Source organism: Pan troglodytes, chromosome X (genome assembly GCF_028858775.2).
Source record: "Pan troglodytes isolate AG18354 chromosome X, NHGRI_mPanTro3-v2.0_pri, whole genome shotgun sequence".
In the NCBI taxonomy this organism is placed as follows: domain Eukaryota; kingdom Metazoa; phylum Chordata; class Mammalia; order Primates; family Hominidae; genus Pan; species Pan troglodytes.
Window position 1 is genome coordinate 104585903 of NC_072421.2, and position 23381 is coordinate 104609283.

The window sequence follows — 23381 nt, forward strand, 5'->3', positions numbered from 1 at the left end:
TCTGGACAAGGCTCAACCAGAGCCTCTAAAAGAAATGCAGTCCTGTTGACATCTTAAGATTTCTGACCTCTAGAACTATAAGGGCAGAAATTTATATTGTTTAAGCCACTAAATATATGGTAATTAGTTACATACTAATTACCTTTCTTTTCATAGGAAAGTAATATACTGCCAAAGAGCATGTGCAGAAAACCCAGAGCTAAGATCATACTTAATGGTTAAAAACTGAATACTTTTCCCCTAAGACTGGGAACAAGGTAAGGATGTTAGCTCTCATCACTTCCATTCAACATTGTACTGAAGGTTCCAGACAGTATAAGGAGGCAAAAAAAAAAAAAAAAAAATCCTCCAAACTGGAAAGAAAGAAGTGTCTTTATTCACAGGAAATAGGATTGTCTATGTAGAAAACTCTAAGGTATCCATAATAAAACTTTTAGAATAAAAGAGTTTAGTCACAGGATACAAATTAATATAGAAAAATCAACTTTAGGCCAGGCACAGTGGCTCATGCCTGTAATCCCACCACTATGGGAGGCTGAAGAGGGAGGATCACCTGAGGTCAGGAGTTTGAGAACAGCCTGGCCAATATGGTGAAACTCTGTCTCTACTAAAAATACAAAAATTAGCCAGGCGTGGTGGCACATGCCTGTAATCCCAGCTACTCAGGAGGTTGAGGCAGGAGAATCGCTTGAACCTAGGTGGCGGAGGTTGCAGTGAGCCGAGATAGTGCCACTGCACTCCAGCCTGGGTGACAAAGCAAGACTCCATCTAAAAAAAAAAAAAGAAAAAAGAAATATCAACTCAATTTCTATATAATTGCATGCAACAATTGGAAAATCAAATGTGAAAACAATTCTATTCACAAGAACATGAAAATCATTAAAATGCTTAGAAATAAATTCAAAAGGCTGGGTGTGGTGGCTCATACCTGTAATCCCAGTGCTTTGAGAGGATGATGTGGGAGGGTCACTTGAGGCCAGGAGTTTGAGACCAGCCTGGGCAACACAGTGAGACCCCATCTCTAAACAAAATTTTAAAAACAATTAGCCAAGCATGGTGGCATGCACCTGTAGTCCTAGCTATTCGGGAGGCTGAGGCAAAAGGATCCCTTGAGCTCAGGAGTTGGAGGCTGCAGCGAGCTATGATTGTGTCACTGAACTTCAGCCTGGAATATAGAACAAGACCCTGTCTCTAAAAAATAATAAATAAATTCAATAAAGAAAGCATAAGATTAAGTTTGATAAAATAAATGTAATTTAAAAACTACAAAACAATGCTGAAATAAATTGTAGAAGATCTAAACAAAGGAAGAGACATTCTATTTTCTTGTATTAAAAGATTAATGATTAAAGATCAGTTTTCTCCAAATTGAATTATAGATTCAACTCAATCCTTATTAAATTCCAGCAGGCTTATTTTTCTTAAAATATTGGCAAGCTGTTTCTAAAATTTACATGGAAATACAAAGCACCTAGAATAGAAAAGAGTGATTTTAAAAAAGAGAAACAAAGTTGGAGGAGTCATACTACCCAATTTCAAAACTTACTATAAAGGTACAGTAAAAAGATTTAGAGTATAAGGATAGGCATATAGATCAATGGAACCAAATTGAGTGTCCAGAAATAAAGCCTTACATTTATGGTCAATTGATTTTTCCACAAAGGTGCCAAGACAATGGGAAAAATAACAGCCTTTAAATAGTGCTGGAACAACTGGACATCCATATACAAAAATATGAACTTGGACCCTTTACTTCACACATAAAAATCAACTCAAATGTATAATATATCTAGATGTAAAATCTAAGACTATAAGTATTCCAGAAAAAAAAATAGAGTATCTTTCTGACCTTGAGTTCAGCAATGATTTCTTAGATATGACACCAAAAGCACAAGCCATAAAATAATGAATTGAACTTCATTAAAATTAAAAACTTCTGTGCTTCAAAAGACACCATTAAGAAAATAAAGACAAGCTACAGACTAGAAGAAAACATTTGCAAATCATATATATACCTTATAAAGGACTTGTATTCAGAATAAAGAATTCTTATACTCAGAAACAACCCAATCAAAAAATGGGCAAAAGACTTGAATAGACATTTCACCAAAAAAGACATATTGATGGCTAATGAGCAGATGAAAAAGTATTCAAGATCATTTGTTATTACAGAAATTCAAAATAAAACTACAATGAGCTATCAGTACACACACTGAAATGGCTGTAATAAAAGACAGGTAATAACAAGTATTGGCAAGGATGCAGAGAAATAAGAACTCATACATTGCTGATGAGACAGTAAAATGATACAACCACATTAGGAAATAGTCAATTCCTCAAACTGGTTATACACGGAATTACTGTAGGACACAGAAATTCTACTCATTCAAGAGAAATGAAAACATGTTCATACAAATGTTCACGGCAACATTATTGATAATAGCTAAAAGTGGAAACAACATAAATGTCATCAAGTGGTGAAAAGATTAAACAATGTGGTATATCTATTGACATGGTTTGGCTCTGTGTCCCCACCCAAATCTCATCTGGAATTGTAATCCCCATAATCCCCACGTGTCAAGGGAGGGACTTAGTGGGACGTGACTGGATCATGGGGGCGGTTTCCCCTATGCTGTTCTTGTGATAGTGAGTTCATTCCCACAAGATCTGATGGTTTTATACATGTTTGACAGTTCCTCCTTCACACACACACTCTCTCCTGCCACCTTGTGAAGAAGGTGTCTGCTTCCCCTTCTGCTATGATTTTAAGTTTCCTGAGGCCTCCTCAGCCACGCAGAACTGTGAGTCAATTAAACCTCTTTCCTTTAAAAATTATCCAGTCTCCAGTATTTCTTTATGGCAGTCTGAGAACAGACTAATAAAGCTGTAAAATAAAAAAACTAGCTATATAAAGGAACAAATTGCTGATACATGCCACAACATGGAGAACCTCAAAAACATTATGGTTCCTGAAAGAAGCCAGATTCAAAAGACCACGTATTGTAAGATTCCATTCATTATGAAGTATCTAGAAAAGACAAATTTACGGAAACAAAGGCTTGGGGTGTATGTGGGAGTCATTTACTGCCAATGAGCCCTAGGGAATTTTGCCCCGGGTGATGGAAATGTCCTAAAACTGGACTCTGGATTTGATAGCACAATTCTATAAATTTACTAAAAATCACTGAATTGAACACTTACAATAGGTGGATTTTATCATGTATAAATTATATACCTCAATAAAGCAGTTTAAAAATAAACAAATTATTCAGAATCACAAAAGGCGAGAAGAAATAGAAAACAGAAAATGTACTGAAAGTCATTAAAGGATAATTAAATTAATGGAAAGGTACTATGTTCACATTTGAAGATTTGAAGACTCATAGATATGTCAATTGACCTCAATTGACTTAAATGCTCGATGGAATCCCAATCAAAATCATATAAAGGTATGTGTGCATGTGTAACTTCATAGATTTTCAAATTTACATGGAAAGGCAAAGTGTCAAAAGTAGACAAAACACTTTTGAAGAAAAACAAGTTGGAAAGAATTATTCTCCAGATACTAAAACATCATAAAGCTAGACTGTATGATATTGATTCTAAAATAGCCAAAAAGACCAAAGGAACAAAAGAGAGAATCAAAAAAAAATTCATTCATATATGAACACCTGATATATGACAGAATATCCATCCATATATGAACACCTGATATTGCAACACAATAACAGTCTAGACATTTTCAATATTTGGTGTTAGAAGGCTATCTACATGAGGGAAAAAAGGAACTGGAACCCTACTTTATACCACATACATAAATCAATTCCAGGTGGATTAAAGACTTAAATGTGAAAGGCAAAAAACATAAAGCTTTTAGAATAAAGAACAGTATCAGGCCCAGGCGCGGTGGCTCATGCCTGTAATCCCAGCACTTTGGGAGGCCAAGGAGGGCAGATCACCAGAAGTCAGGAGTTCGAGACCAGCCTGGCCAACGTGGTAAAACCCCACCTCTACTAAAAATACAAAAATTAGCTGGCCGTGGTGGCGCATATCTGTAATCTCAGCTACTTGGGAGGCTGAGGCATGAGAACTGCTTGAACCCAGGAGGCGGAGGTTGCAGTGAACCAGGCCACTGCACTGCGGCCTGGGTGACAGGGGAAGACTCTTTGTCTCAGAAAAAAAAAAAGGATTTATTAATCAAAGCACAAAACCACTAAGTATAAAGAAAAAATTAATAAATTTTATTACACAGAGATCAACAACTGTTGTTTACCAAAAGATACCATAGAGGCAGTGAAATGATAAACTACAGAATTGGAATATACATTTTCAACATATATTACCAACACAGAACAAGTATCCATAATAATAAAAAGACTGGTACAAATTTATAAGAAAATGCACCTATGATTAGAGAAAAATTGGATACAGAGTATTCAGGATGTATAACCTCAACACTTTCCTACCTCCTTCCTTCCTGTAGAGAGGTGGCAATAACTGAGATGTGCTATATCTTAGTGCTTTGGTGTTCACCCATTGGTTATTTTGTCTTTAAAGTTATTTATCTGCTGACTTCAAGATTCACAAGCTATTGTTTTGATAGATGCCTAAAGTGACCTCTGAACCAAGACTGCATCTGGACAAAGATACAAACAGATGGAAAGACATTCAGATAGTAAATAGGCATTTTCACATTTGCTAAATGGGCAAAAGAACTGAATAGCCATTTCACAAAGCAGGCTGTCCAAATGGCCAGTCAATGTGTAAGAAGGTATCCAACATCACTAGTTATCAAGAATGAAATTAAAACCACAATGAAACAAACAAACAATATAGGCTCAGACTCTTAAAATGACATCCTGAAAGGTACACACACACACACACACACACACACACACACACACACGAACACGAAGGCAGGGGAACTGTTCGGGGAACTGTTCTAAAGCAAACTAAGTGTAATGTGTGATCTCCAATTGTATTCTGGATTTATAATTGAGAAACCTGATTGCAACATTAGAGAAGCAATGTTAAATTTCTTAAGAGTGATCATTATACTGTGATTGCACAGGAGAATGTCTTTGTTCTTAGGAGATACACAATTAAGTATTTAGGAGTAAATCCTTCTTATTTCTGAAACTTACTCCAAATAGTTTATCAGTAAACAAACTACATACACATACACTCATATGGAGGAAGAGAGGTAAAGCAAATGTGGCAAGTTGTCAACAGTTGGTGAACGCAGGTGAAGGGTGTGGGTGTATTCTTTCAACTTTTCTCCACATTTGATATTTTCCAAAATAAAAGGTTGAGGAAAATAACACTTGACTAAAGGCTTTTTAAAAAGTAACATAAATTGGCCAGGTGTGGTGGCTCATGCCTACAATCCCAACACTTTGGGAGGCTGAGGTGAGTGGATCACTGGAGGTCAGGAGTTCCAGACTAGCTTGGTCAACATGGCGTGTGCCACTGTCCCTGGTGAATATTTTGTATTTTTAGTCTGTACTAAAAATATAAAAATTAGCCAGGGGTGATGGCAAACGTCTGTAATCCCAGCTACTCGGAAGGCTGAGGCACGGGAATTGCTCGAACCTGGGAAGTGGAGGTTGCAGTGAGCTGAAATCATGCCCCTGCACTTTAGCCTGGGCGACACAGCGGACTCTGTCTCAAAAAAAAAAAAAAGAAAAAAAAAGTAACATAAATAAATGTTAACTAATAATAAAGGGAAAAAAGCACAACAAAATACAAGTAAATACTCATCAGATTAGAGTCTGACGATACCCGTTGTGGACAAGGATGTAGAGCAACCTAAACATTTCCACATGGCTGGTGGAATTTTAACTTGGGGGAATCCCTTCAGAAATTAGTTAACAGCTATTAAAGTTGAAGACAATGTGAATACTTCACCACCCAATTCCACTCCTAGATATATACCCTGAGAAACTCCTGCACACGTGTCCCAGAAAACATGTACAAGAAAGATCACAGTGGCAGAAGTGATATATACAGCCCCCCAAATGGAAACAACCCAAATGTGCAACTACAGTAGAATGGATAAACTATGGTATGTTCATATAAAGGAATACTATACTATACTTCAATGAAAATGAACTATGGCTACACATAGCAATATGTACGAATATCTCAAATATAATTGCCAGAAAACACCACAATATTGAGTAGAAAAGGAAGACCCAATAGAATACATACAGTACAATTCACTGACACAATGCTTAAGCACAGGCAAAACCAAACCAGACTGTCTAGTGCTGCATGTATGGGTGGTAAAGATATAAAGAAAAATAAGGAAATTATCACAAGTTAGGGCAGTAGTTATATCTAGTGGGAAGAGGGTTGTGATTTGTGAGGGACATATGGGGATTTTTGGAGTATCGGCATGTTCTGTTTCTTGATCTGATTAAAAATGTTTTAAGTGCTGTTTGTCATGATCTATCTCACTATAAAGAGATCGTTTGCAAAAAAAGTGAATGAGAGGTGAACAAGCGGCAACAAGTAAATGTACCGGGTTAAATAGAATCCTCCCAAAATTCATGTCTACCCAGAACCTAAGAATATGACCTTATTTGGAAATAGGGTCTTTGCAGATATAATTAGCTAAGGTGAAGTCACAGGGTAGGCTCTGAGTCCAATGACTGATGTCCTTATGAGAAGGACATGTGAAGATACAGAGACAGATACAGTCAACAACCAGAATGCCATGTGATGGCAGAGGCAGAGATTAGAGAGATAATCTAAGAACTGCCAGCAAACACCAGAAGCTAAGAAAGAGGCATGGAACAAATTCTCCCTCAGAGCCACTAGAAGGACCCAACCTTGCCAACATCTTGATTTTGTAGCCTCCACAACTGTGAGGGAATAACTTTCTGTTGTTTTAAGCCATTCACTTTTAGCAGCATCCTACTTCCCAGTACCAAAGTCTGTATTAGATTCCTAGGTCTGCCATAACAAAGTACCACTGGTACTGGGAAGTAAGATGCTGCTTTAACAAATACCTAAAAATGTGGAATTGGATTTAGAATTGGGTAATGAGTAGAGGCTGGAAGAATTTTGAGCTGCTTGATGGTAAAAGCCTATATTACATTGAGGAGATTGTTGGTAGAAATACGGATGTTAAAGGCAATTCTGGTAAGGGCTCAGAAAGAAGTAAAGAGACAGTAGAGAAAGCTTCTATTACCTTAGAGAATATATGTGTTCATGATTACATACACGTAATCATGAACAAAATGTTGCTAGAGGTATAAATGTTAAAGGTACTTCTGGTAAGGCCTTAGAAGGAAATGATGAACATGTTATTAGACACTGGAGGAAAGGCAATCTTTGTTATAAAGTGGCAGAAACTTGGCTGAATTGAGTTCTACTGTTGGGCAAAAAGTTTAACTTAAAAGTGACAAACTGATATTTCACAAAGGAGATGAATGGGCAAAGTGTGGAAGATGCAGGCTAGTTTCTCCCTGATGCTTATAATAAAATAAAAGGGGACAGAGGAAAATTGAAGAAGGAACTGTTAAGAAAAAAGGGGACAACACTTGATGATTGGGAAAATTCTCAGCCTATACAGATAGCGTGCTCTGGAAACAGGGCCAACAGTATAGACGGACAAACTTTCATTGAAGAGATTAAGTGTTAGGGTGTTAGGATCCAATCAACCACCTCAGCAGAAGCCAGGAATACAGATGGGGTTATCTAGGAAGAATCTGTAGAGAAACCTCATGTCTAATGGTGTAAATCTCTTGACATATATGAGACTGACAATGTTTTTGAGAATCTTATACCAGCAAAAACCACCAGTGCCAGCCTGGTGTGAAAGAGACAGAGACAGGACAAAGGAAGGATGATTACAAGAGCAAAGCCACAGACATAGAGGCCAGAGAGGATGGGGCTATAGCTGCCCTGATAGACTGAGTATATGGGCCCAGTGGACAAAGCACTGAGCCCAGAATATTACTCATAGGCCTTGAAAACTAATGGAATTTGCCATGCTAGGCTACAAACTTGCTTTAGACCAGTAACCCCTTTATTCCCTCATTTTTGCCCTTTCAGAATGGGAATGTCTACCTTATGCCTGTCCCACTATTTTATTTTGGAAGCAGATAACTTGTTTTCTAGCTCCACCAGTCTCTGGATGGAGAGAAATTTTGCCCCAGGATGGACCATATCCAGAACCTCACCCATACCTGATATAGATGATTTAGATAATGAGACTTAGGACTTTTTGAGTTGGTATTTAGATGATATTTGGGACTCAGACTTGGTGCTGGAATGGGTTAAGACTTTTGGGGATGTTATGTATTTTGCAAGTGGATAGATGTGAATTTTTGGCACCAGAGGGCAGACTGTACTAGGTTGAACAGTATACCTCTAAAATTCATGTTCACCTGGAGCCACAGACTGTGAAATATTTGGAAATAGGGTCTTTGCAGATGTAGTTAAATTAAGATGAAGTAATACTAGATTAGGGTGGGGCCTAAATCCAATGACTGATATCCTTTTAAGAGAGCAATGTGAAAACACAGATACATGAGAATGCTATGTGATGACAGAGGCAGAGATAGGAATTATGCATCTATGAACCAGAGAACACCAAGAATTGCTGGCAACTACCAGAGCTAGAAGAAGTAACAAAGGATATTCTCCTAGAGCCTGCAGAGAGAGCATGGCCCTGCTGACACCTTTGATTTTAGACTTCTAGCCTCCAGAACTGTGGAGAGGATAAATTTCTGTTGTTCTAAGCCACCAGATTTATAATAATTTGTTACAGCAGCCCTAGGAAACTAATACAGTAATTATAGAAAACTCTCCTAAGAATTGTGCTGTAGAAAGGGCAAACTATTGATACATACGACAATATGAATGAATCCCAAAAACATTATGTTGAATTAAAGAAACCTTACACAAAGAACATATACTGTACAATTCCAGTTATATGAAGTTCTAGAACAAGCAAAACTAATCTATGGTGGAAAAAAATCACAACACTAGTTGCCTCTGAGAGGGTAGGATGGGAATTACTGGAAAGAAGTATGCTGAGACTTTCTGTGGTGATAGTAATCTTCTGTGTTGATAGGGGTTAGGTTACACAGATGCAGTGTGTCCTGGAGATGGTCCGATGATTGTCTTTATTCCCAATTCCATGTTCAGTGATAACATATTGGTAGCTTGAAACTGGCTATGGTGGTAATATGTACACCTTGGAAACTGGCAAATGATACAAATCAGGGCCTATTTTCCCCGCTCTCCTCCCCTACCCCCCCCCGCCAGAGACCTGGTTGTTAAACCTTTACCAGTATATCACTACAGATTTATACACCGGTCAAAAGTCAGCAAATGAACACTTGAAAGATCTTTACATTTAACTGCTTGCAAATTTTGCAACAAAAGAAAAATCATTAATAAATATTTAACTATAATTAACAGTATACATGCTGAAGTATTTCGGGGGAAGGAATTTACATCAGCGGTTTTCTAACATACATTAATAAAGACGGATTGATAGATGGGTATGGGTATAGATAGATTTGTGATAAGGCAAAATATTAATGGTAGATTCCAGATGGTAATATAATGGTTCTTTGTGATAAAATTCTTTCATCTTTTCTGTGTGTTTGAAAATTTTCACTGAAAACAAAGAATAGAAAAAATCTTTTCCCATTAGGATATCAAAAATATTAACATATTATATTATCTATTTAATATTATCTTTTTTAGGGCTTAAATTTTTACATTTCACTTTTTAAACGAACTGCTACTTATTATGGTATACAGTAAAAGAAGAAGATCTTGTCAAAGGCCTTTTCTGCATCTATTGAGATAATCATATGGTTTTTGTCACTGGTTCTGTTTATATGCTGGATTACGTTTATTGATTTGCATATGTTGAACCAGCCTTGCATCCCAGGGATGAAGCCCACTTGATCATGGTAGATAAGCTTTTTGATGTGCTGCTGGATTCGGTTTGCCAGTATTTTATTGAGGATTTTTGCACTGAATGAAAACTCTCAATAAATTAGGTATTGATGGGACGTACCTCAAAATAATAAGAGCTATCTATGACAGACCCACAGCCAATATCATACTGAACGGGCGAAAACTGGAAGCATTCCCTTTGAAAACTGGCACAAGACAGAGATGCCCTCTCTCACCACTCCTATTCAACATAGTGTTGGAAGTTCTGGCCAGGGCAATCAGGCAGGAGAAAGAAATAAAGGGTATTCAATTAGGAAAAGAGGAAGTCAAATTGTCCCTGTTTGCAGATGACATGATTGTATATCTAGAAAACCCCACCGTCTCAGCCCAAAATCTCCTTAAGCTGATAGGCAATTTCAGCAAAGTCTCAGGATACAAAATCAATGTGCAAAAATCACAAGCATTCTTATACACCAATAACAGACAAACAGAGAGTCAAATCATGAGTGAACTCCCATTCACAATTGCTTCAAAGAGAATAAAATACCTAGGAATCCAACTTACAAGGGATGTCAAGGACCTCTTCAAGGAGAACTACAAACCACTGTTCAATGAAATAAAAGAGGATACAAACAAATGGAAGAACATTCCATGCCCATGGGTAGGAAGAATCAATATCGTGAAAATGGCCATACTGCCCAAGGTAATTTACAGATTCAATGCCATCCCCATCAAGCTACCAATGACTTTCTTCACAGAATTGGAAAAAACTACTTTAAAGTTCATATGGAACCAAAAAAGAGCCCGCATTGCCAAGTCAATCCTAAGCCAAAAGAAAAAGCTGGAGGCATCACACTACCTGACTTCAAACTATACTACAAGGCTACAGTAACCAAAACACCATGGTACTGGTACCAAAACAGAGATATAGACCAATGGAACACAACAGAGCCCTCAGAAATAATGCCGCATATCTACAACTATCTGATCTTTGACAAACCTGACAAAAACAAGGAATGGGGAAACGATTCCCTATTTAATAAACAGTGCTGGGAAAACTGGCTAGCCATATGTAGAAAGCTGAATCTGGATCCCTTCCTTACACCTTATACAAAAATTAATTCAAGATGGATTAAAGACTTACATGTTAGACCTAAAACCATAAAAACCCTAGAAGAAAAGCTAGGCAATACCATTCAGGACATAGGCACGGGCAAGGACTTCATGTCTAAAACACCAAAAGCAATGGCAACAAAAGCCAAAATTGACAAATGGGATCTAATTAAACTAAAGAGCTTCTGTACAGCGAAAGAAACTACCATCAGAGTGAACAGGCAACCTACAGAATGGGAGAAAATTTTTGCAATCTACTTATCTGACAAAGGGCTAATATCCAGAATCTACAAACAACTCAAACAAATTTACAAGAAAAAAACAAACAACCCCATCAAAAAGTGGGCAAAGGATATGAACAGACACTTCTCAAAAGAAGACATTTATGCAGCCAAAAAACACATGAAAAAATGCTCATCATTACTGGCCATCAGAGAAATGCAAATCAAAACCACAATGAGATACCATCTCACACCAGTTAGAATGGCAATCATTAAAAAGTCAGGAAACAACAGGTGCTGGAGAGGATGTGGAGAAATAGGAACACTTTTACACTGTTGGTGGGACTGTAAACTAGTTCAACCATTGTGGAAGTCAGTGTGGCGATTCCTCAGGGATCCAGAACTAGAAATACCATTTGACCCAGCAATCCCATTACTGGGTATATACCCAAAGGATTATAAAACATGCTGCTATAAAGACACATGCACATGTATGTTTATTGCGGCACTATTCACAATAGCAAAGACTTGGAACCAATGCAAATGTCCAACAATGATAGACTAGATTAAGAAAATGTGGCACATATACACCATGAAATACTATGTAGCCATAAAAAATGATGAGTTCATGTCCTTTGTAGGGACATGGATGAAGCTGGAAACCATCATTCTCAGCAAACTATTGCAAGGACAAAAAACCAAACACTGCATGTTCTCACTCATAGGTGGGAATTGAACAATGAGAATACATGGACACAGGAAGGGGAACATCATACACCGGGGCCTGTTGTGGGGTGGGGGGAGGGGGGAGGGATAGCATTAGGAGATATACCTAATGTTAAATGACGAGTTAATGGGTGCAGTACACCAACATGGCACATGTATACATATGTAACAAACCTGCACGTTGTACACATGTACCCTAAAACTTAAAGTATAATAAAAAAAGAGGAAAATCTAAATGTATTATTTGTTCAAGTAGCTAATCAATTGAAAGACATTTTTCATTTTTATCATTTTCTTTAGATAGTTCATGGTAAGCGTATGTAGACCATGGAGTCTGACAAGTATACAAGTCATGTTAAAACCCTAAAAAGAAAGAAGCAATACTGGGGATGACTGAAGTTATTTGGAAGATAAAAGGGATAGGATCCAGCACAAAATTATACACATTAGCCTTAAGCAGAAAGGACTTCCCTAGCACTGAGTCAAGAGAGAAGAAAACAAGGGTGAGGATACAGAAGTTAGCAGAGCATGAAGCAGGAAATGGATGAAAGTTCTTGCTGATGGCAGTTTCCTTTGAAATAGGATGGAAGACTGTTAAAAATGACAAAATAGTAGGAAAGGAAAGAGTAATGAGGATTTAAAATAGTATTTATTAGGAATGAAATAGTGAGCTGACTAGGGACTAGGAGATAGATTGTTGAACAAGGGAGAGGCTCTAACCAATAACAGAGACGAGAAAGTTGTAGAGGCAATAATCAGCAAAGTTATGATTTCTTTCTAGCAATGCCCAGAAGCCATGATGTAGAAATAGAGAAGGCAATTAGTTTGGTTGATTTGAGTTTGAGGTTTTGCTGGGTGGATGTGATACACAGACAAGGAAGCAAAGAGAATGATTCATTGTCAAGATGGGTGGTTAAATAATGGATGATAGAGTCTAAGTGAGATTTGAAAGGAAGAAGAAATAGAAAGGGACTGACAGATTGGGAGAAAATTAAAAGGTCAAGGAACTGGAGATATAAACAGGGTTGAAGAGATGGTATGTGAATTTAAGAGAGTTATGCGAGCCAGAAGGATAAGAGAAAGGTTGTAGTCAGAGAGTACCATACTATAGTTGAAGATTTCAGAGGAAATATATTTCTAGAGATAATATATGTTTCTTTCTCACTGATTCAAGGTTAGAAAATGGGATATGTATAACTCCAGAAAAGTTTGTCTCGAGATATAGTAAAATCACACTTAATAAACCAATAAATCTTTTCCAATCACATAAACAAGTGCTGTGGACAAAAGTACAGACTTTTGTGTAAGGACAAACATGGATTTAAGTCCCAGCATGGCCACTTAATAATTGTGATCTTAAGAAAATCACTTATGCCCCCTGAAGCTCAATTTCATTTTCTGTAAATTGGGTATAATACTGTACTATCTCATAGGGTGCTGTAAGGTTTAAATGTGATAATTTACAAAAATACTTAGCAAGGACTGGCACAAATAAGTCCTCAAAATTAGTAGCTATTAGGACTTGTTTGTGGGTAAGATGATGTTAGCACACTTCACTCCGTGACTCCCATTGAATAAAGTTATAAAACCTGGAGAGAATGTATGGTACATTTAAATGCTATGAAGAGTGAATGGCAGCAGGAGGAAGGGGTAAGAAACCAAGAATTTGAACTAACAAAGAACTCATGTGCAGAAGAGACATGGCATAATCAAATTGCTGAAAATAAAGAGGAAAAAAACATTTAAAAAAGCCTCTTACATTTATGGTAAATTAATTTTTCACAAAGATATTAAGACAATTCAATGAAAAAGAATAGTCTTTTCAACTAAAGGCACCAGGACAATTGGCTATCCATATGCTAAGAGATGAATGTAACTTAAACAGTGAGGTTTGTAGCATTTCGACTTTCCATCATCCCATCTCCCCTTCTCTAGCTTTGCAGTAGCCTTGAAAATCAACAACCTTGCAACAACAGAAGCTGCAAAAACCAGCAGCCTATCTGAAACTGGAGTGGCAGACCAGTTCTGGAGCACCATAAAAGCCCCATCCTTGGAGAATTTTCACTATTTTACCTGGATGGAACTATTTGACCTGCCTGGCACTTCAATGAAAAGCCCCATTCTGAGATGTAATTGGTATGACAATTACAGTAGAAAGTATGGGAGGTAGAGAACAGCTAAACAAAGTTTTTTAATATAATTGAAATTAAGTTGGTTTTAATACAAATTAATTTATTTAAGCCAAGAGGTCAATTGTAATCCCCAGAGCAACCACTAACACACACACACATACACAAAAACAGTAAAACAGGCAAGAAGTTAATTAAAATGGCACATTGGAAAAATCTATTTAACATAAAAGAAGGAATAAATGGAGGAACAGAGGAACAAAAAAGATAGAAGAGAAACAGAAAACAAAAAGCAAAATAGCAGATGTAAACCCTTAACAGACTCTAATTAAATACATTAAAATAAATGAACTAAACTCTCCACTCAAAAGGCAGAGATTGAAATAATTGATTAAAAAGAGAAAATATAATCCAAACTATTTGCTGTCATGAGACACACTTTAGGTTCAAAAACACAAATAGATTAAAAGCAAAAAGATGGAAAAAGATGTCGCATACAAATAAGAACCAAAGTGGAGCTGAGTTTTAGAAATTTGAGTCTTCTTTCTGTTTAACTTGATCAGTCTAGCTAAGGGATTATAAATTAGTTGATCTTTTCAAAGAACTAACTTTTGGTTTTGTTGACTTCCTCTATTATTTCCTCTATGTCATTTATTTTTGCTCCATTTTTTATTATTTCTTTTCATCAGCTTGATTTGGATTTAGTTTGCTCTTCTTTTAATAAGTTCTTAAGGTGGAGGTTTCAGTTATTAATTTGAAATCTTTTTTCTTTATTAATATGGGCATATACAACTATGGGCATTACAGCTAAATATCCCCCTAAACACTGATTTTATTTTACTCCATAAGTTTTTGGCATGTTGTGTTTTAATTTACCTCAAGATATGTTCTAATATTCCTTTTGATTTCCTTTTAATTCATTGACTGTTTGGTAGAGTGTTAATTTCCACATATTTGTAATTTTCCTAAATGTCCTTCTGTTATTTATTTCGAATTTCATTCCACTGTGAACACAACTGGCAAGAGTGGACATCCTTGTCTTATTTTTGATCTTTGGGGAAGAATTTCAACTTTTCACCATTAATTATGAGGTTAAGTATTAACACACAAATGTGGCCAACTGATTTCTGACAAAAATGCAAAGGCAAGTAAATGGAGAAAGGATACTCTTTTAACAGTTGGTTCTAAAACAACAGGACATTTGAAGCCAAAAAAAAAAAATAAGTGAACTTTAACCTAAACTTCATACCTTATATAAACATCAAGTCAAAATGGATCATAGATCTAAATGTAAAATGTATAACTATATAACTATCAGAAGAAAACATAGGAAAATATCTTTTTCATGAACAGGTAGAGTTGTTAGATACATATAAATGCACATACATAAAAGGCAACCCATGAAAGGATCAACTGATAAACAAGATTTGAAACAAGACTTGAAAACATTTTCTCTGAGGTAAAAGACTTATACACTGAAAACTACAAAATGTTGCTGAAAGGAATTAAACAAGACACAAATAAATAGACACCCCACGTTCATGACTTAGAAGACAATACTGTTAAGACATCAATACTAACCAAAGTGATATACAGATTCAATGTAAGTCCTACCAAAACGTCAATAATATTTTTTTACAGGAATAGAAAAATCCATTCTAAAATTCATATGGAATCTCAACCAATCCCCAAATATCCAAAACAATTTTGAAAAAGAACAAAGTTGGAGTTCTCACACTTCCTGATTTCAAAACTTACTACAAGGTTACAGTAATTAAAACAGTGTGGTACTGGCATAAAGACAGGTATATATAGTCAAATGATTTTTGAATAGGGTGCCAGGATCATTCAGTGTGGAAAGAACAGTCTTTTTTCAACAACTGGCACTGGGAAAACTGAATATCAACATGAAAATAATAAAGCTGAATTTTCACCTTAATACCATATACGAAAATTAACTCAAAAGGTTCAAAGACCTAAACATGAGAGCTAAAGCTATAACACTCTCAGAAGATAACATAAGGAAAAGCCTTCATTTCATAACAATGGATTTGGCAATGATTTCTTGGATATGACACCAAAAGCATAGACAACAAAAGAAAAAAATCAACAAATTGGACTTCATCGAAATTAAACACTTTGTGCATCAAAGGACAGAGTGAAAAGGCAATTCTTGGAATAGGAGAAAATATTTGCAAGTCATATATCTTATAAGGAATTAATATACAGAATATATATAGAACTTCTACAACTCAACAACAAACAAGAAACTTATTTTAAAAATGGACAAGAGATCTGAACAGATACATCTCCAAAGAAGATATACAAATGGCCAAAAAGCATGTGAAAAGATGCTCAACAGCACTAATCATCAGGGAAATTGAAATCAAAACCACAATAAGATAACATTTCATACCCATTAGGACGGCTATTATTTTTTAAGAAAATAGTAAGTGTTGCCAAGGGTATGGAGAAACTGGAACTCTTATCTTGTGCATTGCTGGTGGGAATGTAAAATGGTACAGTCTCTATGGAAAATGATATGGCAGTTTCTCAAAAAATTACATGTAGAATTAAGATGTGATCCAGCAATTCCATTTCTGAGTATATACCTACAATAATTGAAAGCAGGTATTCAAACAGATATTTGTAAACCCATGTTCGTAGCAGCATTATTCACAAAAGCTAAAACATGGAAACAACTTAAGCATCCATCAATTGATAAACAAAATGTGCTATATACATACAATGGGATATTATTCCACCTTAAAAAGAAAATTCTGACACATGCTACAACTTAGATGAATCTTGAAGATATTATGCTAACTAAAGCCAGTCACAAAAGGACAAATATTGTATGATTCCACTTATATACTGAGAGTAGTCAAATTCATAGAAACAGAAAGTAGGATGGTGGTTGCCAGAGGCTGGTGGGGATGGAGAAAACGGGGAGTTAGTATCTAATAAGTACAGAGTTTCAGTTTGGGAAGATGAAAAATTTCTGGAGATGGATGGCTGTGATAGTTGCAGAACAATGTGAAAGTACTTAATGCCATAGAACTACACACTTAAAAATGGTTTAAATGGTAAGTTTTATGTATATTTTACCACAATAAAAAAAGTTTGCCCTGCAAAAGGCACTGTTAAGAGAATGAAAAGACAAGCTACAGACTGGGAAAAAATGTGTGAAAATCACATATCCAACAGAAGATTGTGTTTAGAATATACAAAGAACTCTCAAAAGTCATCAGGAAGAAAATAAACAACCCAATTATAAAACAGCAAAAGATTTGAACAGACACTTTAGCAAACAGGATATAAGGATGGCAAATAAGCAAATGAAAGATGTTCAACATCATTAGCCATTAAAGAAATGCAAATTAAAACTACAATGAGGTACCACTTCACAGCTATTGAAATAACCAAAATAAATACTGACAATACCAAGTGCTGACAAAGATGTAGAGCAACTCGAACTCTCATACATTGCTGGTGAAAATGCAAAATGGTACAGCCACTCTGGAAAATGGTTTGGCAGTTTCATATAAAGTTAAATGTACACTTACCATATGACCCAGTAATCCCACTTCTAGATATTTACCTTAGAGAAATAAAAACTTATGTTCACAAAAAAACCTGTACAAGAACGTTCATATCAATATTATGCATAGCCATCATAACCTGGAAACAACCCGAATGCACTTCAATGGGTGAATGGATAAACAAACTTTGGAATGTCCATATGATGAAACACTACTCAACAAAATGAATGAACTATTGATACACGCAACAACTCAAATGAGTCTCAAAGGCATTATGCTGAGTGAAAGAAGCCAGTCTCACAAGGTTACATGTTGTGTGATTCCATTTACATGACATTTTCTAAAAGATAAAACTACAGTGATGGAAAACAGTCAGTGATTGTCAGGAATTATGGTGGGTTGGGAATGACTATAAAGGGACAGCATGAGGGAGTTTTTTAAGGTGATGAAGCTATTCTCTTTCTTGATTGTGGTGGTGGTTACATGAATCTACATGATTTACAATTCACAGAATTGTACACCAAAAAAGAAGAAGCCCCATGCAATTTTATTGGAAGTTCATTTCAAAAGTAAGAAAATATTAGCTATCATATCATCATCATCATCAATAATTATACTTTACTGATTAATAAAAATATTCAGAATTATTTGTGAAATGGGATCTAAAAATCATTAAGGTCAATTTATGTCTGGTACAATAATTTAAATGTATAGAGAAAAAACAACAGCAGTAAATGTAAAAGCTTTACAACTTCTACTAACTCCTCTCTTTAATATTCTGTATCAGGATAATATGCTCCCTCTGGATCATTTCCTATAAACATTGTCATATACTGAATATGGAATTAAATAAGTGCTCAACTGGGACCCTAGGTTACATTCCTAAGTCTAACACTATAAGAAAACTCTCGACTTGCCTTTTGTGCCTAATTTTATCTTCCTCTTCATTGAGGTCATGTACTTGTCTGCACTTGTCTTTTTGTGGTATGCTGTGAAGGTTTAAAGCAAGGAGTTTCAAAGATAGGAAACAGAACAGATTCATACACCACCCACCCTCCACCCCAAATACCAGGTACTGCTTTAAGTGATTTACATGTATTCTCTCACTTAATCCTCTTAGTAACCCTGTAACATAGCTACTATTAATATTCTCATTTTACAGATGAAGATACTGAAGCATAGAGAGGTAACTTGCCTAGCATCTCATAGCTAGTTAAGTGGGGGAGCCAGGATTTTCCCAGGCAGTCTGCCTCCAGAGCCCATGTTCTTAATCATTATGCTAAATGTCTCTCCACAAAAGGTTATTCATTTGTTCATTCATTCCTTCCTTCACCACTGCTCTGCCATGTCTATGATCTTTCTATCTCTAACAAATCATTCATCCATTCTCACGGCCTTAACATGTTATCTAAGGATAGATGATTCCCAGTTCTATATATCTAGTTCTGACCTCTCTCCTGAGCTTCACGGCTGCATTTCCAACTGTCTCCTCAACATCTGCATTTGATGATCCTGCCATTCTCACAAATTCCACATGTTTAAAATCAAACTCATCATCCTTCCTCGAAATTTCCCCATAAAGGCTTTCTTAATTTTGCCAATTGGTAAGTCACACAGCCTTGAAACCTCTGGATTATCTTTGACACATACCTCTGCATTGACCTCCCTCCTTCATTTTCAGTCAACGAGTTTTATTAGTTCTTCCCTTATAAACCTACCTCTCTCCAATTTCACTGCTATCACTCTAGACCAAGTCTTCATGCCTAAATGACTGTAATATCTCCTATCCATTCTGCCTGCTTCCAGTTCTTCCTCTCTCTAATCCTATTTATTGACCACCAGATTAATAATTTTCAAATATGGCTTTTATCATGTCACTTCTGGTTCAAAAACCTTCAAACATATTGAAACTAACTGATAACTAACTCGTATAAGTCTATACTAGTTACCAAATACAGTTCAAAATTTTTAGCTACCTTTCTAACCTTGTCTCACATCTCCTCCATAGTTAGCACACTCCCTAGTGCTCACACCATCTGTTGCAACTGAAATGTCATTACCTCTCTTTTCTAAAGAATAGGTAGTATTAAAAGAACATTTAAATCTTACCTCCTCTGAGAGGCCTTCTTCAATCACACCAATACACAGTGGCCTTTGCCTCCTCTGAACTCCAACAACACTTAACAAATGTATCTAGTATTGTCACTAAATGTTACATGTTTATCTCTCCAACCAGACTATACTTGGCACAAGGTGAGGAACCATTTCTTAAACTTCCATGCACCTTCCACAGCGTCTAGTAAAACTTATCTGTCAAACTAAATCCTTCTGGTTAAGACACATACTATTTATCTATATATTTTGTGCTAATTTGTAGTTCAGCCTAAAGACCCTTCACAATCTAGCTTCGCCTCCCCTTCCTTCCAGTGTCACCTCCTGTCATTCCCTGCCACTTCTTCTACTCCTGCCACGTTAAACTTCTCATTGTTCCTTAGACACACCAGGTTCTTTCGTAATCCTGTTGCTATTTACTACCTTTAATCTCCATTCCCCTTTATTTACCTGACAAATGCCCATTGATCCATCAGGAGTTAGTATAAATGTCAACTTCTGACTCCCCCAACTAGACTTAGATGCTCTGTGTTCTGCACTACCTCAGCATTTTATTCAAATCTCTATAATAGCAGTTTCCATGTTGTCATGCAACTAACTGTGCACATATTTGTCTCTCTTATGGTATTATACATTTCTCAAAAGTAGTGACAATTTGTCTTTCCCCTATTCCCTTCACTAACTCTTCATATTTAATGCCCTGCTGTTTAATCTTTCTCTCAGTGAAAGAATATATCAAAGTCAGTGGGGATCACATACCTTGGTAATAAAGAGCCTTAAGGAAGGAGTGACGATCAGCTCCCTGAAATAAAGACTTTTCTATTTCCATTTCTCGCCGGGTCAGCTGTTTGCTCTTTGCAAATCTCTGTGGCAGGCAAAGAATGCGCTGACGCTCCGAGATCCTTTCTTCAATATCTTGAAGACGGTTCTGTATTGCTTCAGGAGTTGCCCTCAGTTTTGTCTTCTGAAACCAGAGGAATGAGATGGCATGTATCATAGAGGGCACAACCTGAACATGATGATCTGGTATCTCAAGTAAAAAGATGACCTAGGCCCAGAAATGAATGTTTACAGAAAGTGTTAGCTAAGAAGTTAAAGAACAGCTTCTCTTTTACCAATGTCTGCATTCTAAAAATCAAAGAAGATTCAGACACCAAGCTCAGTTTTGTGAGAACTAGAAATGAAAAGGCTCTCAGTGCTAAAATGAAGATATTTTGCTCTGTTTCTTTGAGGAGAAAAACCAACAAAAAAATCATTACCCCACTCACCTTTTCACCAGAAACATGGCTCTTCCAGATCAAGATTTCTGTTTCATTAAGCCCTAATTCCCTGAGAGAAGCAGTTTCCTGGTCCTTCTCATGCAGTGTCTGGAATTGGGACAAAGTCATAGTCCCAGCTGCTTCCTTCCCAAAGGGCTTGTACATAGTACCAGGAGCAAAGCTCTCTTTCTTAGACATACATCTGCAAAACATGCAGGAGGAGAGTAAGAACATCTTGAGGTTACTATCATTCACAAAAATGGAGGTTCAGCACTGTAAGAGGTACAATGAAACTCACTAGCAAATTTTCTCTTACATCTTATTTCTAATCTGAAGCACCACTGCAACAAAATGGAACTCCATCGATAGTGCCGTCATCCAGGAATAATAAACTAAATCAACAAATATTTATTGAGTACTTACTATGCATCAGATACTCTGCTAGGTACTAAGGATTTAATAGCTTTATAAAAAAGATAAAAATGGCTCCTGCTTTTGTGGAAAAACAGTGGAACAGAGGGAAGTAAACAGGCAATGATAATATTGGGTTACAAGTGCTATGTTAAGGGAAATATGGGATGCTGTAGGAGGACATAAAATAGGTACTTGGCTCAGACTTAGTGAGATATGGGAGGCTTCCCAGAGGAAGAGACACAGAATTAAAACCCTACCTAATACATTGAAGTCTAACAAAGAAAGGGAGGTGGGAGAAGAACATTCCATCTAGGCTTTAAGAGAGATCTGTCACCTGGAGGTAAGAGTCTATGATACTCTCCGTTTGCAAAATCAATACCTACTCCTCAATGGAGACAGAAGTATCAAGTTGATGCTGAAGGAGGCTTTTCAGCTGCCTCTCCCCTTCTGTTTCCAGCTCCTCCAGGACATGCTCATCACTCTTCACACAGCTGTTTACCCTGGAGTAGACATAAGAATATATACAGAAAACAGAAGAGACTGTGAGTCTCAAAATATATTCCTTATCTATATTATCTACCATTACTGACCCCATTTATTCAAAGACACTTCTCCAACAATTCATTGCCCTTTACCATTTAGTCCATGAACACTTACTAAATACCTGTTTACACAGAAGGCACTATGCTAGGTACTGAGGGAAGTCAAAGGTGTTTAAGACATAGTCCCTATCCTCAAGAAGCCCACAATCTATTTAGGGAGAAGAAGTGTGTGTTTACGTGTTGTGTGCATGTGCCTTGGCAGCGGGGGGAGGAGAGAATAATAACACATAGAAGCATATGCCAAATTAGTAGAAATTCACAGAAGAGAAAATTGGGAGATAAAGGTGGTAAAGGAAGACTTCAGAAAGGTACTTTTAAGCTGACATTCAAAGGTGTGTGATGAAGAAAAGGAGAACAGGGAAAGAGAGTACAAAGGGACAGTAATATATACTGAAGGATAATAAGTAGTAATTTATCAAACAGTTAAGTGACACAGTGCAAGTGATGGTTTAGACAGATGAATGTGGTTATAATATGCCATAGAGATTCAAAGGGAAGAAACAAGAAGAACTAGTTATGAAACTACTGAAGTAAAAGGTGATGAAGGTCTAGACTGAAATGGTAATAGTGAAAATGGAAAGAAAGGGTTAGATGAGAGAGGCCTTTTGGAGGCAGAGGCAAGGAAGTCAAAGATAATCCCAAAATTTCAGTCTGTGTAACTGAGAGAACAATGGTACCAATGAAGGAAAGACAAAGCTCCAGATGGAATAAATGATTTGGGAAAGGGAAAGTCAGTATTGTTTTAGCCACATTGAGTCTAGTAGCTTTTACAATAGAAACGCCAGCATGAAGTATCAGGAATACTTCAAATACATGACTAGGAACATTTTGTTTAGGGATAAATTCATATGTACTAGAAACTATTTGCTTTTTTAAAAGCAAGGGAATTAATAACACAAAATTCCGGATAGTGGTCACCTCAGGGGGGAACGAAGGGAGGGAAGAGACACAGTAGACTTCTAAGGGACTGGCAATGTCCTATTTCTTAAGCTTGTAGTGGATGCGAACCTTTATTATTCTTTAAGCTGTATATATACATTATACATTATTTCGCATGGAGGAGATATCATAAAAAAATATTAAAGGTTAGTTTCAGGCAGGCAAAGTCATAAACGGTTTTTTAAAAGATGCAAGGAACTGACAGTGCAGGAAAGCATATCAGTAAGAATTTTAAATGCACTGCACTATTCCAGAGTGATGATTCTACTTGCAGAGTGAATCTAAAATTAATTTAAGCCTGTCAATAGTTAGGAGGCTCAGGCCATTTAGGCTCAAGCGGCCATTTACCTCAGGACAAGTAAGGGGAACTGAGCCCAGCAATGCCTTCCACCTCCCCTCC

At 36.6% G+C, this 23381-nt stretch overlaps 1 protein-coding gene across 17 annotated transcripts in view; it reads right to left on the reverse strand.

The window, feature by feature from the left end:
- RBM41 (RNA binding motif protein 41) overlaps positions 1 to 23381 on the reverse strand; it is a 56440-nt gene that overhangs the window by 31980 nt on the left and 1079 nt on the right. For 8 of the 17 annotated variants that reach the window (XM_063803999.1, XM_009439464.5, XM_016943619.4 and 5 more), the window contains 4 exons: positions 21824 to 21940; positions 21036 to 21228; positions 20527 to 20731; positions 18573 to 18644 (listed from right to left, as the gene is read on the reverse strand). In XM_063803999.1, coding sequence (XP_063660069.1) covers positions 18573 to 18644; positions 20527 to 20731; positions 21036 to 21228; positions 21824 to 21940 — 587 coding nt within the window. Of the gene's footprint in view, positions 1 to 17679; positions 17715 to 18572; positions 18645 to 20526; positions 20732 to 21035; positions 21229 to 21823; positions 21941 to 23381 lie in introns of all 17 variants that reach the window. The other 9 variants (XM_063804003.1, XM_063804002.1, XM_054676460.2 and 6 more) reach the window with 2 other exon arrangements.